The sequence below is a fragment of the Ips typographus genome, linkage group LG11 (assembly GCF_016097725.1).
Source record: "Ips typographus isolate SLU linkage group LG11, UJ_Ityp_2.0, whole genome shotgun sequence".
Lineage (NCBI taxonomy): Eukaryota > Metazoa > Arthropoda > Insecta > Coleoptera > Curculionidae > Ips > Ips typographus.
In genome coordinates, this window is record NC_138432.1 from 7,221,143 (window position 1) to 7,239,349 (window position 18,207).

General features: G+C 34.9%; 5 protein-coding genes across 10 annotated transcripts; 2 read left to right on the forward strand and 3 right to left on the reverse strand.

Annotated features, from left to right (window-relative positions):
- Nucleotides 1-19: 19 nt before the first annotated feature.
- Nucleotides 20-3,788, reverse strand: Ccdc85 (coiled-coil domain-containing protein 85). The gene is made up of 7 exons (XM_081989336.1): nt 3,068-3,788; nt 2,162-2,337; nt 1,917-2,100; nt 1,546-1,852; nt 617-804; nt 350-484; nt 20-292 (listed from the first exon to the last, which is right to left on the reverse strand). The coding sequence occupies exons 1-7, from the start codon at nt 3,428-3,430 to the stop codon at nt 245-247; spliced, it is 1,401 nt and encodes a 466-aa protein (XP_081845462.1). The 5' UTR covers nt 3,431-3,788; the 3' UTR covers nt 20-244.
- A 1,162-nt stretch (nt 3,789-4,950) lies between these two features.
- Bin1 (histone deacetylase complex subunit SAP18) lies at nt 4,951-5,708 on the reverse strand. The gene is made up of 3 exons (XM_081989352.1): nt 5,539-5,708; nt 5,255-5,487; nt 4,951-5,202 (listed from the first exon to the last, which is right to left on the reverse strand). The coding sequence occupies exons 1-3, from the start codon at nt 5,596-5,598 to the stop codon at nt 5,019-5,021; spliced, it is 477 nt and encodes a 158-aa protein (XP_081845478.1). The 5' UTR covers nt 5,599-5,708; the 3' UTR covers nt 4,951-5,018.
- Nucleotides 5,709-6,094: 386 nt separating this feature from the next.
- me31B (ATP-dependent RNA helicase me31b) lies at nt 6,095-12,589 on the forward strand. 4 transcript variants are annotated; one of them, XM_081989337.1, is made up of 9 exons: nt 6,095-6,259; nt 6,589-6,740; nt 6,838-6,949; nt 7,840-8,008; nt 8,065-8,207; nt 8,498-8,633; nt 8,688-8,983; nt 9,053-9,248; nt 10,938-12,589. In XM_081989337.1, the coding sequence occupies exons 2-9, from the start codon at nt 6,694-6,696 to the stop codon at nt 11,198-11,200; spliced, it is 1,362 nt and encodes a 453-aa protein (XP_081845463.1). In that variant the 5' UTR covers nt 6,095-6,259; nt 6,589-6,693; the 3' UTR covers nt 11,201-12,589. The 4 variants fall into 4 exon arrangements, with proteins under 4 accessions (XP_081845463.1, XP_081845465.1, XP_081845464.1 ...); XM_081989339.1 differs by having other exon boundaries at nt 8,516-8,633; XM_081989338.1 differs by having other exon boundaries at nt 6,847-6,949.
- Nucleotides 12,590-12,712: 123 nt separating this feature from the next.
- On the forward strand, nt 12,713-16,217 carry LOC145735434 (KIF-binding protein). Its single transcript, XM_081989335.1, has 2 exons — nt 12,713-13,277; nt 14,535-16,217. Exons 1-2 carry the CDS (start codon nt 13,067-13,069, stop codon nt 16,112-16,114), a joined length of 1,791 nt encoding a protein of 596 aa, XP_081845461.1. The 5' UTR covers nt 12,713-13,066; the 3' UTR covers nt 16,115-16,217.
- A 320-nt stretch (nt 16,218-16,537) lies between these two features.
- Nucleotides 16,538-18,190, reverse strand: Tpi (triose phosphate isomerase). 3 transcript variants are annotated; one of them, XM_081989347.1, is made up of 2 exons: nt 18,033-18,190; nt 16,538-17,464 (listed from the first exon to the last, which is right to left on the reverse strand). In XM_081989347.1, exon 2 carries the CDS (start codon nt 17,453-17,455, stop codon nt 16,712-16,714), a length of 744 nt encoding a protein of 247 aa, XP_081845473.1. In that variant the 5' UTR covers nt 17,456-17,464; nt 18,033-18,190; the 3' UTR covers nt 16,538-16,711. The 3 variants fall into 3 exon arrangements, with proteins under 3 accessions (XP_081845473.1, XP_081845472.1, XP_081845470.1); XM_081989346.1 differs by lacking the exon at nt 18,033-18,190 and adding an exon at nt 17,635-17,783; XM_081989344.1 differs by lacking the exon at nt 18,033-18,190 and adding an exon at nt 17,531-17,654.
- Nucleotides 18,191-18,207: the final 17 nt, after the last annotated feature.

Genomic DNA, 18,207 nt, shown 5'->3' on the forward strand with positions numbered 1-18,207 from the left:
CCTTATTAAAACTACTATGTGTAAAAAAATAGTGTGTATTTTGTACATTGACACTCGTATGAAAAAAAAATAGCAGTAATAACAATAATAATAATAATTAAAAAAGGTTTAATCTAACACATCTATATAAAGCTTCAAGTAGGGAATTTTAAATTAAAATTGGCAAGTTGAGTTCAAAGGGATGGCAAGGCCAATACAGGCAAATTTTATAAGGAATAAAATAAATAATTTTTTTGTGGCAAGATTACCTTCTAGGAGGGGGAGGCCCTTCTTCCAATTTTCTCCAGACAACCTTAAAAACATAACATTAAAATACGTTTATATAGCTTAGCTGCTAGCGTTGACTTACGTTACACATTTCCCATAATAAGGCCTTTTGTCCTTCATCCATATCCTGTTGGGTAACTGATGAGCCATCCGCGGTCACTTCTGTCCTTTCTGATGGTCGACCTTCTCTCTCTAACTGTTCTCGTACTTCGAGGACCTATGATTTGATGATTATTACTGTTAACACAGTTGAGCCTCGTAAATTATTCGAAAATGCATTATAAACTAATAAGTAACACCCTGATGTATATTTATTCATTATGGTTCCTTAAAACTAAAATATTCTTACTTGCAGAGCTCTCACAACTGCTTCTGGTCGCCCACTAAGTCCAGATACTGGTGGTTCCGATGGTACCGCTAAACTGGAATCTCCAGTGGTCGTGGCAATTTGATTGATTTTGTGCGTCAGGGATCGTTTTTCTTCCTCTAGTTGTTTCACTCGTTGCTCTAAGTTGCGGACGTACTGCATGATTTGATCTGCGTATCGAGAATATTCACAAATTACCCTCTAATAATATTTAAAACTTTTGTTTAAGGAAAGTCCTTTGTTCGTGATTTGTAATTAGCACGCAAGAGCTTCACTTGCACTGATTACAGGTTTTATGCTCATCAGCATTTTCTCACACGTTATTGTTAATTGCTCCACCTTTTGAATTGAAGTAATGAGTTTATCCCGTATCTCGTGTAATTAAATTTTAGTTGGGGCCTTGGGAAGTTTTTAAGCGCGCATTCGAAAATCGATAAGCTCTCTCTGGAACCCACACGACCTTTACGAGCGTTTCTATAGCCGTAAATTGAAGTTTAGAAATTTTAAAAATGTAAAAAGCCCTAAGCATTTATATCGACTCCGGCATTTTAATCTGTTATTATTTCCGAGTAATAGCTCGGGGTTTCAGGTAAAGAACGCCTTATGGCATCTTTGGATGAAAAGGGCAGCTGTAAGGCAGTTTTGGTTCGAAAACTCTTTTATCGAATAGTGTGAAATGGATAGACCTAAACATAATTACACCGAGATGAAAGTGAGAAATATCTTCACACATCAAAGGTCTACGCTCTCTTACAAGGATTCTGGGTCATCATCTTCTCGTGATGTTGGTTTCGCGGGTTCGTGTTTACACCGCGTACATTAAATCGAAAATTTCCAAGGTTTTTGTAGAAAGTTACCAAAGTGAAAGAAATTATTCACTTATGTTTTCATATAGCTTTTAAGGGACTTACCATTGAAAGTGCTTCTTTGTCTGGCAAGGTTTTCATGAAGTATTCGTTCCCTACTAGCAGAACGTCTAGGCCCATTTGTCGTAAACTGTTGGGGAACTGCTGGTTCATCGGCATTGGTACTGCTACTAGAACCATCCCCGTCATCTCTTAAATTTGTCGTCGTGGTACCACTGCCACAAGAAGGGCACATGGCATTACCTCTCTCTTCATCCAAATACAAACACAACTCTTTCAACTCCAAATTGTCTTTTATTAGCTCCTGCTGCTTATTGTCCAGCTCCCTTAATTTGTTTTGGTATGCGCTAACCTAATACAGGTAAACATAAATCATATTTTTGGTCATTTTTTATAAAGGGCATATAAATATTAACCTCTTGGCGCATAACACTTGCAGTATATCGACCGAACCTTTGCCATTCTCTAGCCAATTTTCGGCCCTTTTGCCGGTCGTCGTCAAGAAAACAGCATAAATCTCTCAATTCCTGATTGTCATCAGCCAAGTGTTGGTTCTGCTCTTTTAAAACTCGTAAGTCCAATAAAAGGCTTTGCATGTGTCTATACAGAGCAAAAATAAAGTTAAATCAAAATTATGTTTTTCAGCCAAACAACCACCAACCTGGCCTGATCTTGGGCAGTGGGAATTAGTCGCGGATCATCGGGTTTCCTTACAAATTTCAACATTTCCGGTCTCAAAAATTCGTCCTCGTACCTGACTAGAGGCCGATGTTGTCTAATATCTGAGTTGTTCTGGGGCAAACCTACTGGCACCGTTCTCAAATCGTTGGAATTCACCTAGAGTAAGTGCATGTTTCATTAGTTATTTATTTTACAACCTTGACGAGAAGAAATAACGCTTTAGTAGTTGCAGCTGGTTTATATTTCAATCGATATTAAATTTAACAAATCCGTTGTTTTTTAATGCGTGATTATCCCGTTTTAACTCAAGGGAAGTTATTATACGCGCCTTTATCAGTACGAAAGGACCAACTGGTTGTCCTTTAGTAGGTACATGCTATAATGAGGTAGTTCACACTTTCAGAAAGTTCCGTCGTTAATGGCAATAAATTTAACAGAAAGTTTTGTAAGAGTTAATCTTAGCCTTTTTTCATATAGATACTGATGGTTTTAAATCTAACACGGTAAAAGTGGTTTTCATTTAATAAAATTACTACATTTCAATCATATCATATAAGTGTTATTGATATGTTATTTGCATTAGCATTTAAAGAAACTAATATTACAGGGACAGATACATTTTTTGACCTAGAGGAAGATAATATTTTTGTCAGTATACGTATGTGAACGTATTAATACACGGTTCACATACGTTTAAAAGTGCAATATATCTTCTAATTACATGACATGATGGTAACATAATATGCATAATCACAGCAGCATGACTAGTTTTATATAGAAGATCTTGAAGTAGTTTATTAAACTGTATAATTATCTCCAGTATGTATACATTTCACCAGAAAACGGTACTATTTTTAGTAATTACAGATGTTACAAAAACACTTACTTGTGGAATTCCAGGCTCATCCAACACTCTTGTTCTTGTATCAGCTTGATGCACTTGAACTTGGGTCGTTTTAGTGTTATGGTCTTCACCTCGTAAAGGTACAGTCTGTGGAGGATAATGACTGGGGTAGTACTGTTTGGGATGTTGTGGCACTGGATAATATTTCAAGAGATTCAGATTTCCTTCGGGCACTTTGGCGGGATAGAGCTTAACATCCTTATTCGGATTGGTCGGATACTTTAAGATGCCAGCGCCGTTTGGTAGCGGGGGTGGTTGGTACCTGGGCGGTACTGTGCTCGCCCCGGGGGGTGCAATTTCGCCCGTACTCGATTTTGCGGTTAAAACGGCTTTTTTGCCGGACATGTTACGTCGTATGGTCTAAACTGCTCCCAGATAAACTGAGCCGAGCCAGCATGACCCTCGAAATCGTACTGCCCGCAGCTGGTGGTACTACGTCTATATGTAAATTTACCTTTTCTCCGCGATGTAGGTCATGTAAGTAGTACGTTTTCTGAAATTCACATCAATTAAGCATACTAATCACTGTTTGTAAGTACAACAGTGGTATTTAGCGCTTTACAGCAGTGGTACTACTTGATATTCAAGCAATGAAGAAAGACACTCATATTGAATACACGTCCGACGGATTTAAATCACACACTAAACCGTAAAATGCGAATTTCTAACAAACAAATCGTTGGTACGCGTTCTGGGCTTGTGGTACTACCAGCAACATGGCCGCGCTTTGACTCTGGTTAACTTTTCGAACGTCAGCAGGTAGGTGAGTGGTGGAAATCTTAAGATCTTGAATGCCTGTGTATTGTACTACGTTTTGGCTAAGAACTACCCGCTTCAACGGCACGTTGATAAATATTCTTATCTATTTCATCAAATTTCATATTACAGCTATATGCGTTTATTACATAGCAGTGCTGATTTTTTTTAACTCTTTAGCATATTCTAGTTAACCAGGAGGTAGAACCGCTTCTATTGCTGTCGTTGGTGTAGAAAGTCCATGTCCAAATTTAAATCTCTGCTGAATAGAAATCACTATAGGAGTGGAAATTTATGTTACAGACTGAGCATTAAAAATGTTAAATAGAGTAATTGTTTAGCTTGATTATATGCGCATTTCCAGGAAGCTGGAAGTCGTATGTATGTAAAATGAAAGGAAAGCGGATTTGAACATCAAAGTTTATTAACATATCTATAAATTCATAGGAAGGAGAACTTATTATTTAGCTCAGTGTGGCCAAGACCTTTTATTAAACCTGAACAAGATGTAATATTAAACAATATCCTTGTCTATTTTAAGCCTTTATATGCAAATTAGCTAACAGTTTACAATACGGGAAAATTAAGTCTTTATACAAGCTTTATTTTTAAATTGTAACCGTGTTAACGTAAATAATTAAATTCTGGATGGTGGTGTCTGTAATCGTATTTTAATACAGTTTAAAGGACTGGATTTGGTCTGTGACATACATACATACATACAGTGTGTGTATGTATGTAAATAAATAGCGACAATAAGAAGAAAAGTTGTGAAGCAAGACCAAGACAAGGATGCCTTCAAATCTTTACAAAAAAGTTTGTTGTTTTTGTAAATCCTCTTAAATCAAAGTACCAAAACTATTTAAGTTTCAAGGGTAGCAACTTGTGACATTATGAAGAATATGAGTATCATTTTAAAACCATAGTAGCACACTTAGTGCTAGATGGCTATGCCCTTTGCAACAAAATTAGAGAAATCTATGTAATTCTAAAATGTAGTCAAATTTTGCAACCCTCTAAAATCCAATAACAATATTGGCACCACTACCTTTCTGTGACAAACAAAAACAGTGAATGAATGGGACTAGAATAATTTAAATAAATAAAACTTTGGTTCTTAAAATACCTTTATTAATTCACCATACATTGTACAAAAACTGAGTCTTAACTAATATACCTAATACGGTCTGGCCCTGTTACCAAACCCTGTAGAATAATTCTTCCCTCTTCCAGCATTCCAATTATCTGGGGGGGCTATGGCTATATCCAGATAATCCCCTATAGTGAGCCTGTAGTTTCCTAAAGTTTTCATATCATCTGGGCCTTTAACCCCTGTCACTGTACTACCAATTTCTCTCATCCTATTTCAAACTTTTTTTAGTACAAATACAACTTTCTCCTAAAACAACCTACCTATACATAGGACTTTTAAAGTCTGGATAAACCAAAGCAAAACTGAATTTAGTGCCCTTCCGACGTGTTTCTGGGTTTACTTCCTTAACAAGCTGGGTCAACTCATGTAAGGTGGCATCTTTCCATGTGTATATTTGCAATTCGTTGCTAGGTGTGTTTCCTTTATGGTACTCGGATACTTTGTGGTGCTGGCCTGATGAAGACACAAACACTCTGAGCAGAAAAGGGCACACCTGCAAGTGGGGCAATTAAGACCAGACAGAGATTAACCATGCTGTACTTGCCTTTTGTCTGTCGACTGAATCTTCCTTTTTCTCTTCTGTAATTAGTTCTACAGCAGACATTTTAGTTGAAATGTTTTAATTTAATCAAAATTAAAACCTTTAAACACTGCAACTACACTGCACTAGAAAATACTATCAATAACCCAGCAATAACCAAACAAAACAAATTCATAAGTTTGACAAACGTGTTTGACAATTGACATCATCTTTTGACAGTCTTATAAATGAGTGCAGTAATTCTAAAAAGCAATTTTTAATTAATATTACGGTTAAATTGTAATGCTATATCTAATTTTAACTAAATTTTCCTAAGCTTTTCGTTAGGCCAGAATTTAAAAAGCATCATTGTAAAGCTAGAAATTTAAATTTGAACTATCGTTAGAAGTATAATTCTGAACATACCCCTAATTTGCCATAACTCAACTCAAAGCATAGGCCAATAAAAATGTTTGATACTTCTCCTCAGCTTGTGATAGGTCTGAAATTCGCCAATTGCAAAAAAAAAACAAAGAAAGGAAAGACGAAAGGCGAAGGCGCAGACGCAAAATCTCCATTTTGAAATTTCCATTTCTCTTGTCTTTCCCAGAGAGTACGTGAGACGAGCGTTGTTTTCAGAGATATTAAACAGTAATTTATAAGTGAATCACAACTGAAAAGGAATGTTTAATATTCCTACGTGTATATCAAACGTGTATTCCACATAAGCGAGGTGTAAAATCAGGTAAATATGCAAGAATTTCCTCGAAACTCCACAACTCAGTTTACCTTTCACTGCAACCATTGCAACGTAGTTATTGCAGAGCTTAGCAGCCATTTTCTTTTATATGGAATTTCTTAGCTCAGTCGTAATCGTTTCTGTAAAGATCCTTGCCATCTCCAAGTTTTATTAATCACTCAGTATGGATTTTATCTTTTCTTAGTCTCTCTATTCTGATTTTTCCAATATCAGCAAGTTCTCAAATCTTGATCTACTTGTGACTTGTTTCAGTCAGCTTCTCAGCTTGACCTCGAAGTTTTATCGTAGTCTAATCTATTTTTGTATACTTTCAGTAAGTCAAATCGGTTCCTGCCTGCCTACATATTGTTGAAGGGAAATTTGGGTTTTATAAACCTGGTTTTTGTGATTGAGAACAGTTTATAGATACTTCGAGCAATATGATAACCGACAGAATTTCTGTGAACCATTTGACGATGAATAAAATGTACGTATAACAATAATCGCACATTGAGTGTGGCTAGAGTACTGTTGGTTTACTTTTGCTCTGATTCATAAGTATTGACACAGTTTGATCCTTCCAGTTGTTACAGAGATGTTGACCCCAAAAAAGAGACACTAGATACTAATATTGATGACTTGGGATGGAAGGCCAAATTGAAAATTCCTCCAAAAGACCACAGGATCCAGACAAGTGTGAGTATCTTGTCATGTTTCTGATTGTAACTGATGACAGATCAGTCTGGTTTAAGTTTAATTAAACAACCCACCATGGTAATTTACAGGTTCAGGTTGTTGCTTTATAAACTGTTAATTTGGTAAAGGAATTTAACAAATAATTGTGTATAATTTGCATGGTCCAATCAAATATGGTCCAAATCCATATTTGAGACAGTTCAACAACAAAGCTCATTAAGTAGCATAGTACAATATAAAAATTGCTTATATGACTACAATCACATACAAGTGTTTTTTTTTATTTTTTAATGAAAATGTCAATGTCAGAAATTAAGCCAAATCTTCAACATATAGGTTTTTTTTAATTGTTTCCTAACCTAACCTAACCTTTCATCTTGCTCCGGATTAAAGTAATTTTTAATTGCAACTCCACCTTGGAAAATATACTGCAAGACTCTCTCATGAAGTAGCAAAATCTTGCGTTATTTTAATAAGTTCTTGGTGAATAAAGTGTATTTTCAATGTTTTCGTTTTACACCTTGAATTTGTTTTATCTTAATTTCTTAAAAGACTATAGAAAATGGTACTAATCAGATGTTCTGTGAGCTTGATTGAAATTAAGTAATTCTGCATTTTTTGGGGTGGTTGGATTAGATTATCAGAGTAGGTGTTTTCTTTTTTATATTTAACTACATACAAGTTAATGGAAACTACTTTATACAATATTATTAACTTTAAATAATGGTGTTGGTATCTATGATGATTTCTATGGATTCCCCTTCATTTTGCATGTTATGGATAAATGATAACATCCTTTCTGATTGAGCCAACTACCTAAACTGTTTCTACCAAGTTGTCATCTATATTAAGGCGTGCTCGGTGTTTTATTTGTGATCTGCTTTTATTAGGATGTGACTGATACAAAAGGCAACGAATTTGAGTCATTCTGTCTGAAACGGGAACTGTTAATGGGTATTTTCGAGAAAGGCTGGGAAAAACCATCACCAATCCAAGAAGCGGCGATTCCAATAGCGTTGTCCGGAAAAGACATACTTGCTAGAGCAAAAAATGGAACAGGTAATTATAATTTGTGTTTTAATGGGGATTTGTGGTAAACATGTGATTGTAATCAGGTAAAACTGGTGCCTACTCAATACCAGTACTGGAACAAATCGATCCATTAAATGACTACATTCAGGCATTAGTGATTGTCCCGACGAGGGAACTCGCACTACAAACGTCCCAAATCTGCATAGAACTAGCTAAACACTTGCAGGTAAGATTTTCTACAATTTAATACTAAAAGCTTCAGTACCCAATTGTGGGGGCATATAAGTAAGCCTGGCACAATCATGCCGTATGGTGCCGGGGGGACAAGTATGCTAAACAAATAGCTTGGTCTTCTTTTATTTTCCACTGTCTTGCAAGTAAACAGTCGATTTATGAAGATCACATACACTGCAATACGCATGTAAACGCTTTCTTTTTGTTGTAACGCCTCAAGGAATCATTTGAGTTAAAATAGTTGTAATAATCGCCCGATTCTTGTTTGGATTCCCTCTATAGCCCATAGAAATATTACAGCTCCGCATAATGGTTACCACGGGTGGTACTAATCTGCGAGACGACATTATGAGGATTTATCAAAAGGTTCAGGTGATCATTGCCACGCCCGGTCGTATTTTGGATCTCATGGAGAAAGGTGCAGTGATTATTTTCGTATAGTTTGTATCTTAAGCGTGATGGTTTAATTTAGGAGTGGCACAAATGGACCACTGCAGAATCCTAGTATTAGACGAAGCCGACAAGCTTCTATCACAAGACTTTAAAGGTATGCTCGATACTGTGATCAAAAACCTTCCACCGAAGAGGCAAATCTTGCTGTTCTCCGCCACGTTTCCACTGACTGTGGAACAGTTTATGCGGAAGCACTTGAATGAGCCCTACGAGATTAACCTGATGGAGGAGCTGACATTGAAGGGGGTCACGCAATATTACGCTTTCGTGCAAGAACGGCAGAAAGTCCATTGTTTAAATACTCTCTTTTCTAAGGTAAAGTTAACTCAGTTTTATTTCTGTGAACGTTAGTTTTTAATAATTGCCATCTTTTCTCATTTTCAGTTACAAATCAACCAAAGTATTATATTTTGTAATTCGACTCAAAGAGTCGAGCTATTAGCGAAGAAAATCACAGAGCTGGGGTACTGCTGCTACTACATACATGCGAAAATGGCGCAGGCTCATCGAAACAGGGTTTTCCACGATTTCAGATCGGGACTGTGCAGGAATCTAGTATGTTCGGACCTGTTCACAAGAGGTGAGTTAGAATTCAAACTTCAAGCTGCTTTACGTAAATTTCTAGAAATTTACTGCTTTGTAACAGTTACTTCTATGCGTCTTTATTCTAAATTTTAATACAAGAAAACGGTAGAACCGGCAATTTACTAAAGATGTGAAACTTAAACCATCAAAGTGATTTTAATTTTAGATTTTGTTAATATATAAATAATCTTTATTTTCAATAGAAAAAAGGCTATCGACCACTTGGTCTTTCTGCCTATGTTTACAGTGGGATTTTTTTATAGTTTTAGTATGCATGTTAACTTATTTCTAATTATTTACAATTTACTTACAAAAAAAAAAAAGTAGTCTTAGTTAAAGTGCTCTAGTAGGGTGGCAGTGGGAAAGAGGTAACAGGATTGTCTGGTTTGTCTTGTTATGCACAGTGGGTTTGTTATTGTCCAGTTGTTTGGATTATTTTTCCATTTGTTGTGTAATTGTATAAGTCTGTCTGTTATTTTGGTCATGTTTGTACGTTCGTAGAAAAGTTGGTTGGATGGGGTGTGTAGTGGGTTTTCTGGGTGTCTTATTTTGGTTATTAGTCTTAGAGCAATCTGTTCCGTAGTCTGAGTATATCTTTTAGTTTTGTCAGTAGCGTTTGCTCTAAGTAAGTGATCCTAGTCTAGAACTGGTCTACAGATGGATTTGTATATTTGTGTGGCGGTTTTCCTGCTAATACCTTTGTTTTTGTATGTCAGTGATCTAAAGTGTTTTGTCCGTTTAATAGTTTCAGTTCTTGCATTTTTTAAGTGTTTTGTAAATTTTAGTTTTTGGTCCTAAGTATTTTACGTCATGTTTGTCGTCTTTGATCTTAAGGTTTGGTAATAAAAGTTGGTTTTTAGTTGCGTTTTTTGTTAATATTAATATGCAATATTAAAAGTTTTAAAACCATATGGATTATTAGTATATTGTTAGTTTTATTCTTAGAAGGTTTAAAACATTTGTGAAAAGGTTCTCAGTAGTAGGTAAAGGTCTATGGTACTTTCAAAATGTTTCTAGAGGTCTCTAGCAATTTAAAACAGTTCTAGGACGGTTTGAAACCCTTGTAGATGTCTTTGGCACTTTTTAAACAGTGTTCCATAACATTTAGGGGTCTCTGACAATTTCAAAATGGTTCTAAGATCTGCTGGAAATTTTAAACGGTTTTCAATAACATTTAGAGGTCTCTGACACTTTCAGAATGGTTCTAGAGGTCTCTAACAATTTAAAACAATTCTAGGACGGTTTGAAACACTTGTAGAGGTCTTTGGCACTTTTTAAACAGTGTTCCATAACATTTAGAGATCTTTGACTCTATCAAAATTGTTATAGCGGCCTCTGGCAATTTTAAACAATTTTAGGACGGTTTAAAAGACTTGTAGAGGCCTCTGACACTTCTTAAACGGTTTTTAATAACAATTAGAGGTCTCTGACACTTTCAGAATGGTTCTAGAGGTCTCTAGCAAAGTAAAACAATTCTAGGACGGTTTAAAAGACTTGTAGAGCCCTGACTTTTTTCAATAGCATTTAGAAGTCTCTGACATTTTTAAAATGGTTCTAGAGGCTTCTAGCACTCTTAAAGGTTTTGAATAACATTTAGAGGTTTATGAAGGTTTCAAAATGATAGTGGAGGCCTCTGGAAATTCAACACGACTCTATAATCTATATCGTAACTTTCTTATTTCAGGTATTGATGTTCAAGCCGTGAACGTCGTAATTAACTTTGACTTCCCTAAGATGGCGGAGACCTACTTGCATCGTATTGGTAGGTCTGGACGTTTCGGGCACTTGGGTATTGCCATCAACTTAATAACATACGACGATCGGTTCGCCCTGCACCGCATTGAACAGGAACTGGGAACGGAAATCAAGCCGATTCCCAAAGTGATTGATCCTAAATTATACGTCGCTAAACCGGGCGACGAGGAGCTTGAGGAGAACGACAAGTAACGGAAAGGCCCCTAGCTTAGTGTTGTACATATGCGCGTATATTCGGTGATTATTTAAAGTATCGGGAGAAAACAAAGGACAACATTTTACTTTTTATACACGCAGGAAATTGTGAATGATTTTTTTCCAGTTGGGATAATAGTATAAGTGAACTTTAAGGGCGACAACTGTAGAGAGTTTGGATGGTCGGCGAGATCTTTTACGTTTCCGGCGAGTTTCGCTGCAATCGCAAGCTTTCCTCTCATTTAACCGAAACACGTAGTCTGTGATAAAAACTCCATTCGTCATTTTCGTACTGTAACTAGTATTAGAGTCCTGAAAATCAAGGAGGCTTGTCGAATAGCGATTTTAGGGCCGCGTTTTGTTACCCGGCGCTGCTCTAAACCCGCCGGAAATCGTTGATGTGTCTCGACTAACATCCTAACTCAAGAAAGTTTAGCCGGTTATGGTGAAATCGATTTTATAACACCGAAAAATCTCCGTCGATTTGACTGTTGCTGGTTATGCTCATGTTAGTCGCCAGTGCGTTTAAGTGATACAAAAAATGAACTATAGTGACTGCCAAGGAGAAAGTGGACTCCAAAAAGTGAATAACACGTGAATTGTGGGCAATGGACATTTTTCTATTGTCATTTAAGGAGATTTTAGTCCCGGAATTTTGTAACAAGATTTCTTTATATAGTGGGACTTAGTTGCCATTTTTTGAGGGACTTTCTAAATTTTTTCAGGCAACTTATATGACTTCAAAAAGATCTACAACTATTTTTGGTTAGGATGTTTCTAAACTAAGTTGCTGAGGTTGCAGGCTCATATCGATTTATTAATTTTTTTGTTAAGTTCAACTTTTACCTTTGCAATTCATGTGGCAACTTAATTTTTAAATATCAAAACTGAACACTTATCACATTTTTTCAACGCATTTCTAAAAAGTATTTTCTGGGGGGGATATTTTCACTCGTCTGTGTGGATTTTGGTGCATAATTTTCATCTAAGCGTTTTCTGACTTAAATGAGCTCATTTTCGATAATTAAATCCACCCTGACGAGTCATTTTCAAATTTTGCACGCCTGGTCAAAACTTTCAGCACTGTTGTTATTGATGTAACATTAATTGGGTAACGGGTTTTGGGGAGGTGTGCAATACAGATGATGTATTTTGTTATAAAAAAATAAAAAGAAAAAAAAATTGTGAAGGGCATTTCCTATTCGATTTACATTAACGCAAGCAGATTTTGGTGCAATATTCGTTATATTTTAATGAATTCTTTATGTAACTTTATTATTTATATATTAAGATAAATATTGTTTCTAAAATTGTTTACCAATTATTCAAATTTCACATATTTAGCTGCAGGTTAACATTAAAATCAAAAACCCTTCACATAACAAACTGGTTTAATTTTGAGCACCTTTCTGGTATATTCCTTTAGAAGTCCTTTAAAGCCTTTTTACTGCACTCTATCAGTACCACCAAAACGTTAAAAGCTTAACGGGTGTTGTAAGTTATTTGAACAACCTTTTAAATTTTTACTTTTTGGTGATACTGGTTGAGTACACTAAAAAGGTACTAAAGGCAGAAAAAGTCCAGTTTTATCCTGTTAAAAATCTCGTACAACTAGGCGTGTTATTAGCTAGATTATCATGTGACTTTCCTCTGCAAACTGCAGTAGTTATCACATGATACGTTGTCAAATGACGTCAGAAAGCCTATTCTCAATCTCGTTTCATCTATAACCGAATACACCAGTTGCCCTAAATTAAACCAAGAGAAGAAAGTCATCTATAGTAACCATAACCTAGAAAAAGTATTGTTTATGACTTTTATGTCTTCAAACAAAATCCAAAAGATCGATTATTAAAAAACAAAATGACTATAAACAAAGAAGCTTTTACTGATTTACAGGAGAAATACCAAAAAGTAATCAAGCTTTTATCAGAGGACAGCAAGTTGGATCCTGAAAATGAACCCTATCTTTCCAAGTACTCTGCTAGACAAATCCTTATAGGAATGAAGGCCAATCTTGAGAACTTATTAAGAAGTGTGCCTCCTGAAGAAACTGAGAACATTAAGTTAACAGGTACTATACAAGTTATTAAATTAAAATCAATGATTACGGTCACAGGGAGGGTTCTCATGGAAAAAATTTTTTTTTTACTGTAATGAAGTTATTCATTTCTTTTTAGCATTTCTTTACATTGAGTTATTTCTACTATATTGCACCTGATATTGCATCAAATACCAGTTGTGATCAACTGCAATTTATGATTTTTCTAGGCACACAAGTTATTTTTGAAACTCAACCTATTTAAACTGTCATACACTATTATAAAGCCTGATGTTAAATAACATTTTTCATACTTAAGTGGGCTTAAATTACATATGTTTTATAATAAGTAGCATGCTTTCTGCTTCCTTACTTTGGTGTGAAAGCCCACTAAAAGTTTTTAAAAAAATCACTAAATAACATAATTTACAGAGAGTGTTTTCCAGTCTATGACTAAGTAATCTTGGTAAACTTCTTAAAGTTCTGCTAATTTTTAAGATGGAAAATGAAAACTTGAATTTGGTTAATTGATGTTTGTCAAGTGGTTGTTTTTGCTTCAGTTGACTTTTTAATACTTGACACTTCAGTGTGAGTTTTAACTGCCATGTATCTGGCAGATTGTCCCAAGGGAACAGAGCCAAATTTTGACAAATAAAAACAACAACTGCCATGTATAAATTTCTCTACAATTTACCTTCCACGTCCTAAGTTACATTGGCTGTTCTACACAATTTTATTGTTATCCAGCTATCATTGTAAAGTACGTAATTGTGTGACGCAATAGCACATTTTTAAATATTCAATTTTTAAGTTTTACAGAGGCAGTTTAATTCTTCAGTATTCACATAACTCCTTTTTATTTTCAAATATGATTCAAGAAAATGTCAGTTGATTCAAATTTTAATATCAAATGAATATTTAGGTATTCTTTTATTTTTGGGTAACACTACCACAGACTAAAGATAAATAATAATTAGTGGGGCCACTCAGGCAAATTCTAAAATTTTACCTCTCGTGAGGCACCTCCCCTCTTGTTCTAGGTGCTCTTGTCCAACAGGGAATTTAACAAATTATAACTTTATATGAGACTAATTGAATGTGATTCTCCATTAATTATGTGTGAGTGACTATGGTGAAGGGCTGATATGAAAAAATAGTGGGCATGGTTATGTAAGTTATTTTGATGTTCTGTAGCTTTTACTTAACATTCCATGAGATTCCCACCCTTTTATTTTATAAAGTCACATAATTATGACATAAATAAATTATTAATATAATATTAACTTCCAGCAATGTATGGCACAGTTTACATGTACCTTGGCATAATTGCTATTGACACTGATGAGATGTCAATGGGTGAAAAACACTTGGAGAAATGTAAGGAAGTAATAGAAAAATATGAACACCATCCTGACATGGTTCTAGTGGCATTGAACATGTACAATCAGTTTGGTATTTTATGGTCACAGCGAGAACCAAGTAAATCTAAAATGTACCTTGAAAAAGCTGAGTTGTTATACAACAAATTTAAGCAAACAGAAAAAGCCCCACTTGATATTTCTGAATTGTTTGAACCCAATTTAGAAAAACAAAATGAAGAAATGGCATTTAAAAACATGGAAAAAATCTACACTCTTACATTGTATTATTTAGCACAAATTTTTGGTAAATTGAATGAGAATTTCAAGAGCGCTATTTACTGTCACATTACCTTACAAAGGCAGTATGATATGGGTGATTATGATCCCATAGATTGGGCTTTAAATTCAGCAACTCTTTCACAGTTTTTCATGGAAAAATGTGGATTTAAGCAAGCAAGACATCATTTAGCGGCCAGTTCCTACATTTTAGACAAATATAAAGCGGAATATTTAGATGTTCAAACTGACCGGGGTGAACAATATGACTCTGAACTAGAAGTGTTTAATCACAGAAGCGCGGACGTGTCACGCTGTTGGGTAAAGTACGGAATTTTACTGCTTGGCAAGTCAAAGGCTAGATTGCTGGCGCACACTGAAAACATCGACGAGAAATGCAGCATGGTTTCCGATTTGTCTTTAATGAAATTAACTGAAGATGCTCATGTTACCACTGAAGATTTGCAAAATTTAGATTTTAAAAGACTCGAACTTACGTTATATGAGGAACAAATTACTGATCAATTTATATTACAGTTGTCTGATGCAAAGAAAGTTTTTTTAAGGACCTTGTATTATATTAAATCTGCTCAAGAATACTATAATTTAGACACATTGGCTTCAGATTATTTGGAAATAGTGCAGGATCACAGCCAGTTGTACTTCAACTTGCTGTTTTTTGAAGATGATCCTGACAACCAAGCAAAGCTACACAAACGACGAATTGATTTATTGGAAAATGTGGTTGAGAACATAAGTTCACAGTATTACATGAATTACTGCCGGCAAATTTGGTTTGAATTGGGACAAACTTATTCTGATGTTATCGACATTAAATCAGAAAAACTGAGAGAATCAACTGAAAGACCGAAATCACAAGCATTACAAAAAATCAATAATCTAGTCACAAAATGTATTAAAAACTTTGAAAATTTTCTAAACTCATTCAAAGTTAATGTAACTGAGAGGGAAAAGTTACCTGATGATGTTGAAAAACCATTTTTGCAAGCCTACTTCCATGTAGCAGCTCTTTATGGAAGATACATCACTTTGGATAAATCTCTTCAAATAAAAAATGTGGAACAGCAATATGAGCATTACAAGTTTATAAGTGAATATTGTGAGAAACATGTTAAGGCTCAAGAGGTGATACCAATGGAACTAGGAATTTGTAAGGAAATGGTTATGCTTCTACCCATAAAACTGTTGAGGCTTAAGGAAGTGGTTTCTTAAACTTTTTTGTGATTTTAGTATTAACATTTAAGCTTAATTTATTTTTTATGTAGTATTGAAGTTGCATTTTGTCTGCCATGAATATAAAATATGTTTGCTTTCATCACAGTTTTGGCTAAATTAATAAGCCCAATGAGTATAACACATTGTTTATTTTTCCTATTCCTATACAAAGATATTTCCTTCAGTGTACAGTCTGGATATAAATATGCTTTTGAGATAAGGAATCACAGAACAATCAGGAACCAAGTAAACTTTTTAAGATGTTTCCAATTTGAATTAAGCAGTATCTCTAATACTAGCAATAATAGAAAGACAGTCACCAGCTTCAGTACAGGTAAGATTTTCTGAAATTTTATACAGGATCAGATTCTGATTTAATGTCTTTGGCTACAAAGAAAGTTAGTAACAAATGCACCAAACTAATTTCATAATCACATTTATTACATATTTAAATTTAATAATAAAACTTTATAGTATAAAATAACTGAAAATGTTTACAATATAATTTAATTGCAGACTTTAAATTTAATACATTTTCATTCTAATCCACATTTTCTTAGTTATCTCTAAACCATCAAGATACCAAAACAACCTTTACTGTCTGGCATTGACAATAGTAACAAACTCAGGTTTTAATGAGGCACCACCAACCAAAAATCCATCAATATCAGGCTGTCCTGCCAGCTCTTTAGCATTGGCACCAGTGACTGAGCCTCCATACTGAATACGAATTGAGTTGGCAACATCAGCACTGATATTTTTAGAGATCCACTGACGTAAAGACTGGTGAACCTCTTGAGCTTGCTGAGGGGTGGCAGTTTTACCAGTACCAATAGCCCAAACTGGTTCATAAGCAATTACAACATTACTCCAATCTTGGATTTTATTGACAATGGCTTGTGTTTGCCTAAATACAACTTCCTCAGTTTTACCAGATTCACGTTCACTTAATGTTTCTCCAATACAGGCAATTACTTTCAGTCCATTGCTTAAGGCAAAAGCAACCTTATCAGCAATCAATTCATCAGATTCTCCAAAGACTTGACGACGTTCAGAGTGGCCCAAAATCACCCAGTTTACACCAATATCTTTTAACATAAGTGGAGAAATTTCCCCAGTGAAAGCTCCTTTTTCAACTTTATAACAGTTTTGAGCAGCTACTTCCACATTGGCTGGAGCATTGGATTTGACATAATCCAAATAAATAGCAGGAACTCCCACAACTATCTCAGTGTCTGCATTCAAAGGTCCAGTTTTAAGGAAACCCAAAATATCATTGATTTGGGCCTTGGTTCCATTCATTTTCCAATTACCTCCAACAACAAATTTGCGACCCATGGCTCCTTGCTGAAAAAAAATTAGTGTTAATGCAGCTAGACCAATTAAATATTTGTGAACAATAAAGTTACACACACATGATAGAAGCATCTTATCAAATTTACATGCTTTAACCAATTTTATAAAGAACATTTTAGTTTGTTACAGAAATGTTAAGTGATTGATTAAAAAGTACTAACAGCTGCAAGTGAAGCATTGGCCCTGCATACTGCAGTCATTCTTTGACTTGACTGTGATTTTGACTGTTTCAACTTAAGGTAAGCCCAACATATCAACTTCAATAAGCCTTTGATAACTTGTGGCTGTAATGAGACTGTTTATAGGTTGGTATCTATTTTTAAAATTACCTGTAAACTTAAGGTTCAAATTACATATTTTTAGTTCTGCAAATCCAAGATTAAAGATGTATGTATAAATTTCTAGTATTTAAAAAAGAGATTATTGAAAATTGAGAGTGAGCCCCTTTAGCAACTTTAAAGAATCATCTACTAAGCCAAAAATTGCCATTAAAAATCGCATAAAATGGTAATTAATTTTTCAGTTTAGAGGTTCATTAAAAGATTTATTTTTTTCTTACCTGTATACACTTTTTTTGATTAAAAATTAAAAGAAAACTCTTTTAAACCCCAAGAATATCCTCACGTATGCGGCTAGTTTGACCTTTAAATTTGATAAGGTGAATAGGACCCTCCCAACTGTCATTTTCTCATATACAAACATGTTTCAATCATATACTGGTCATATGAGAGAAT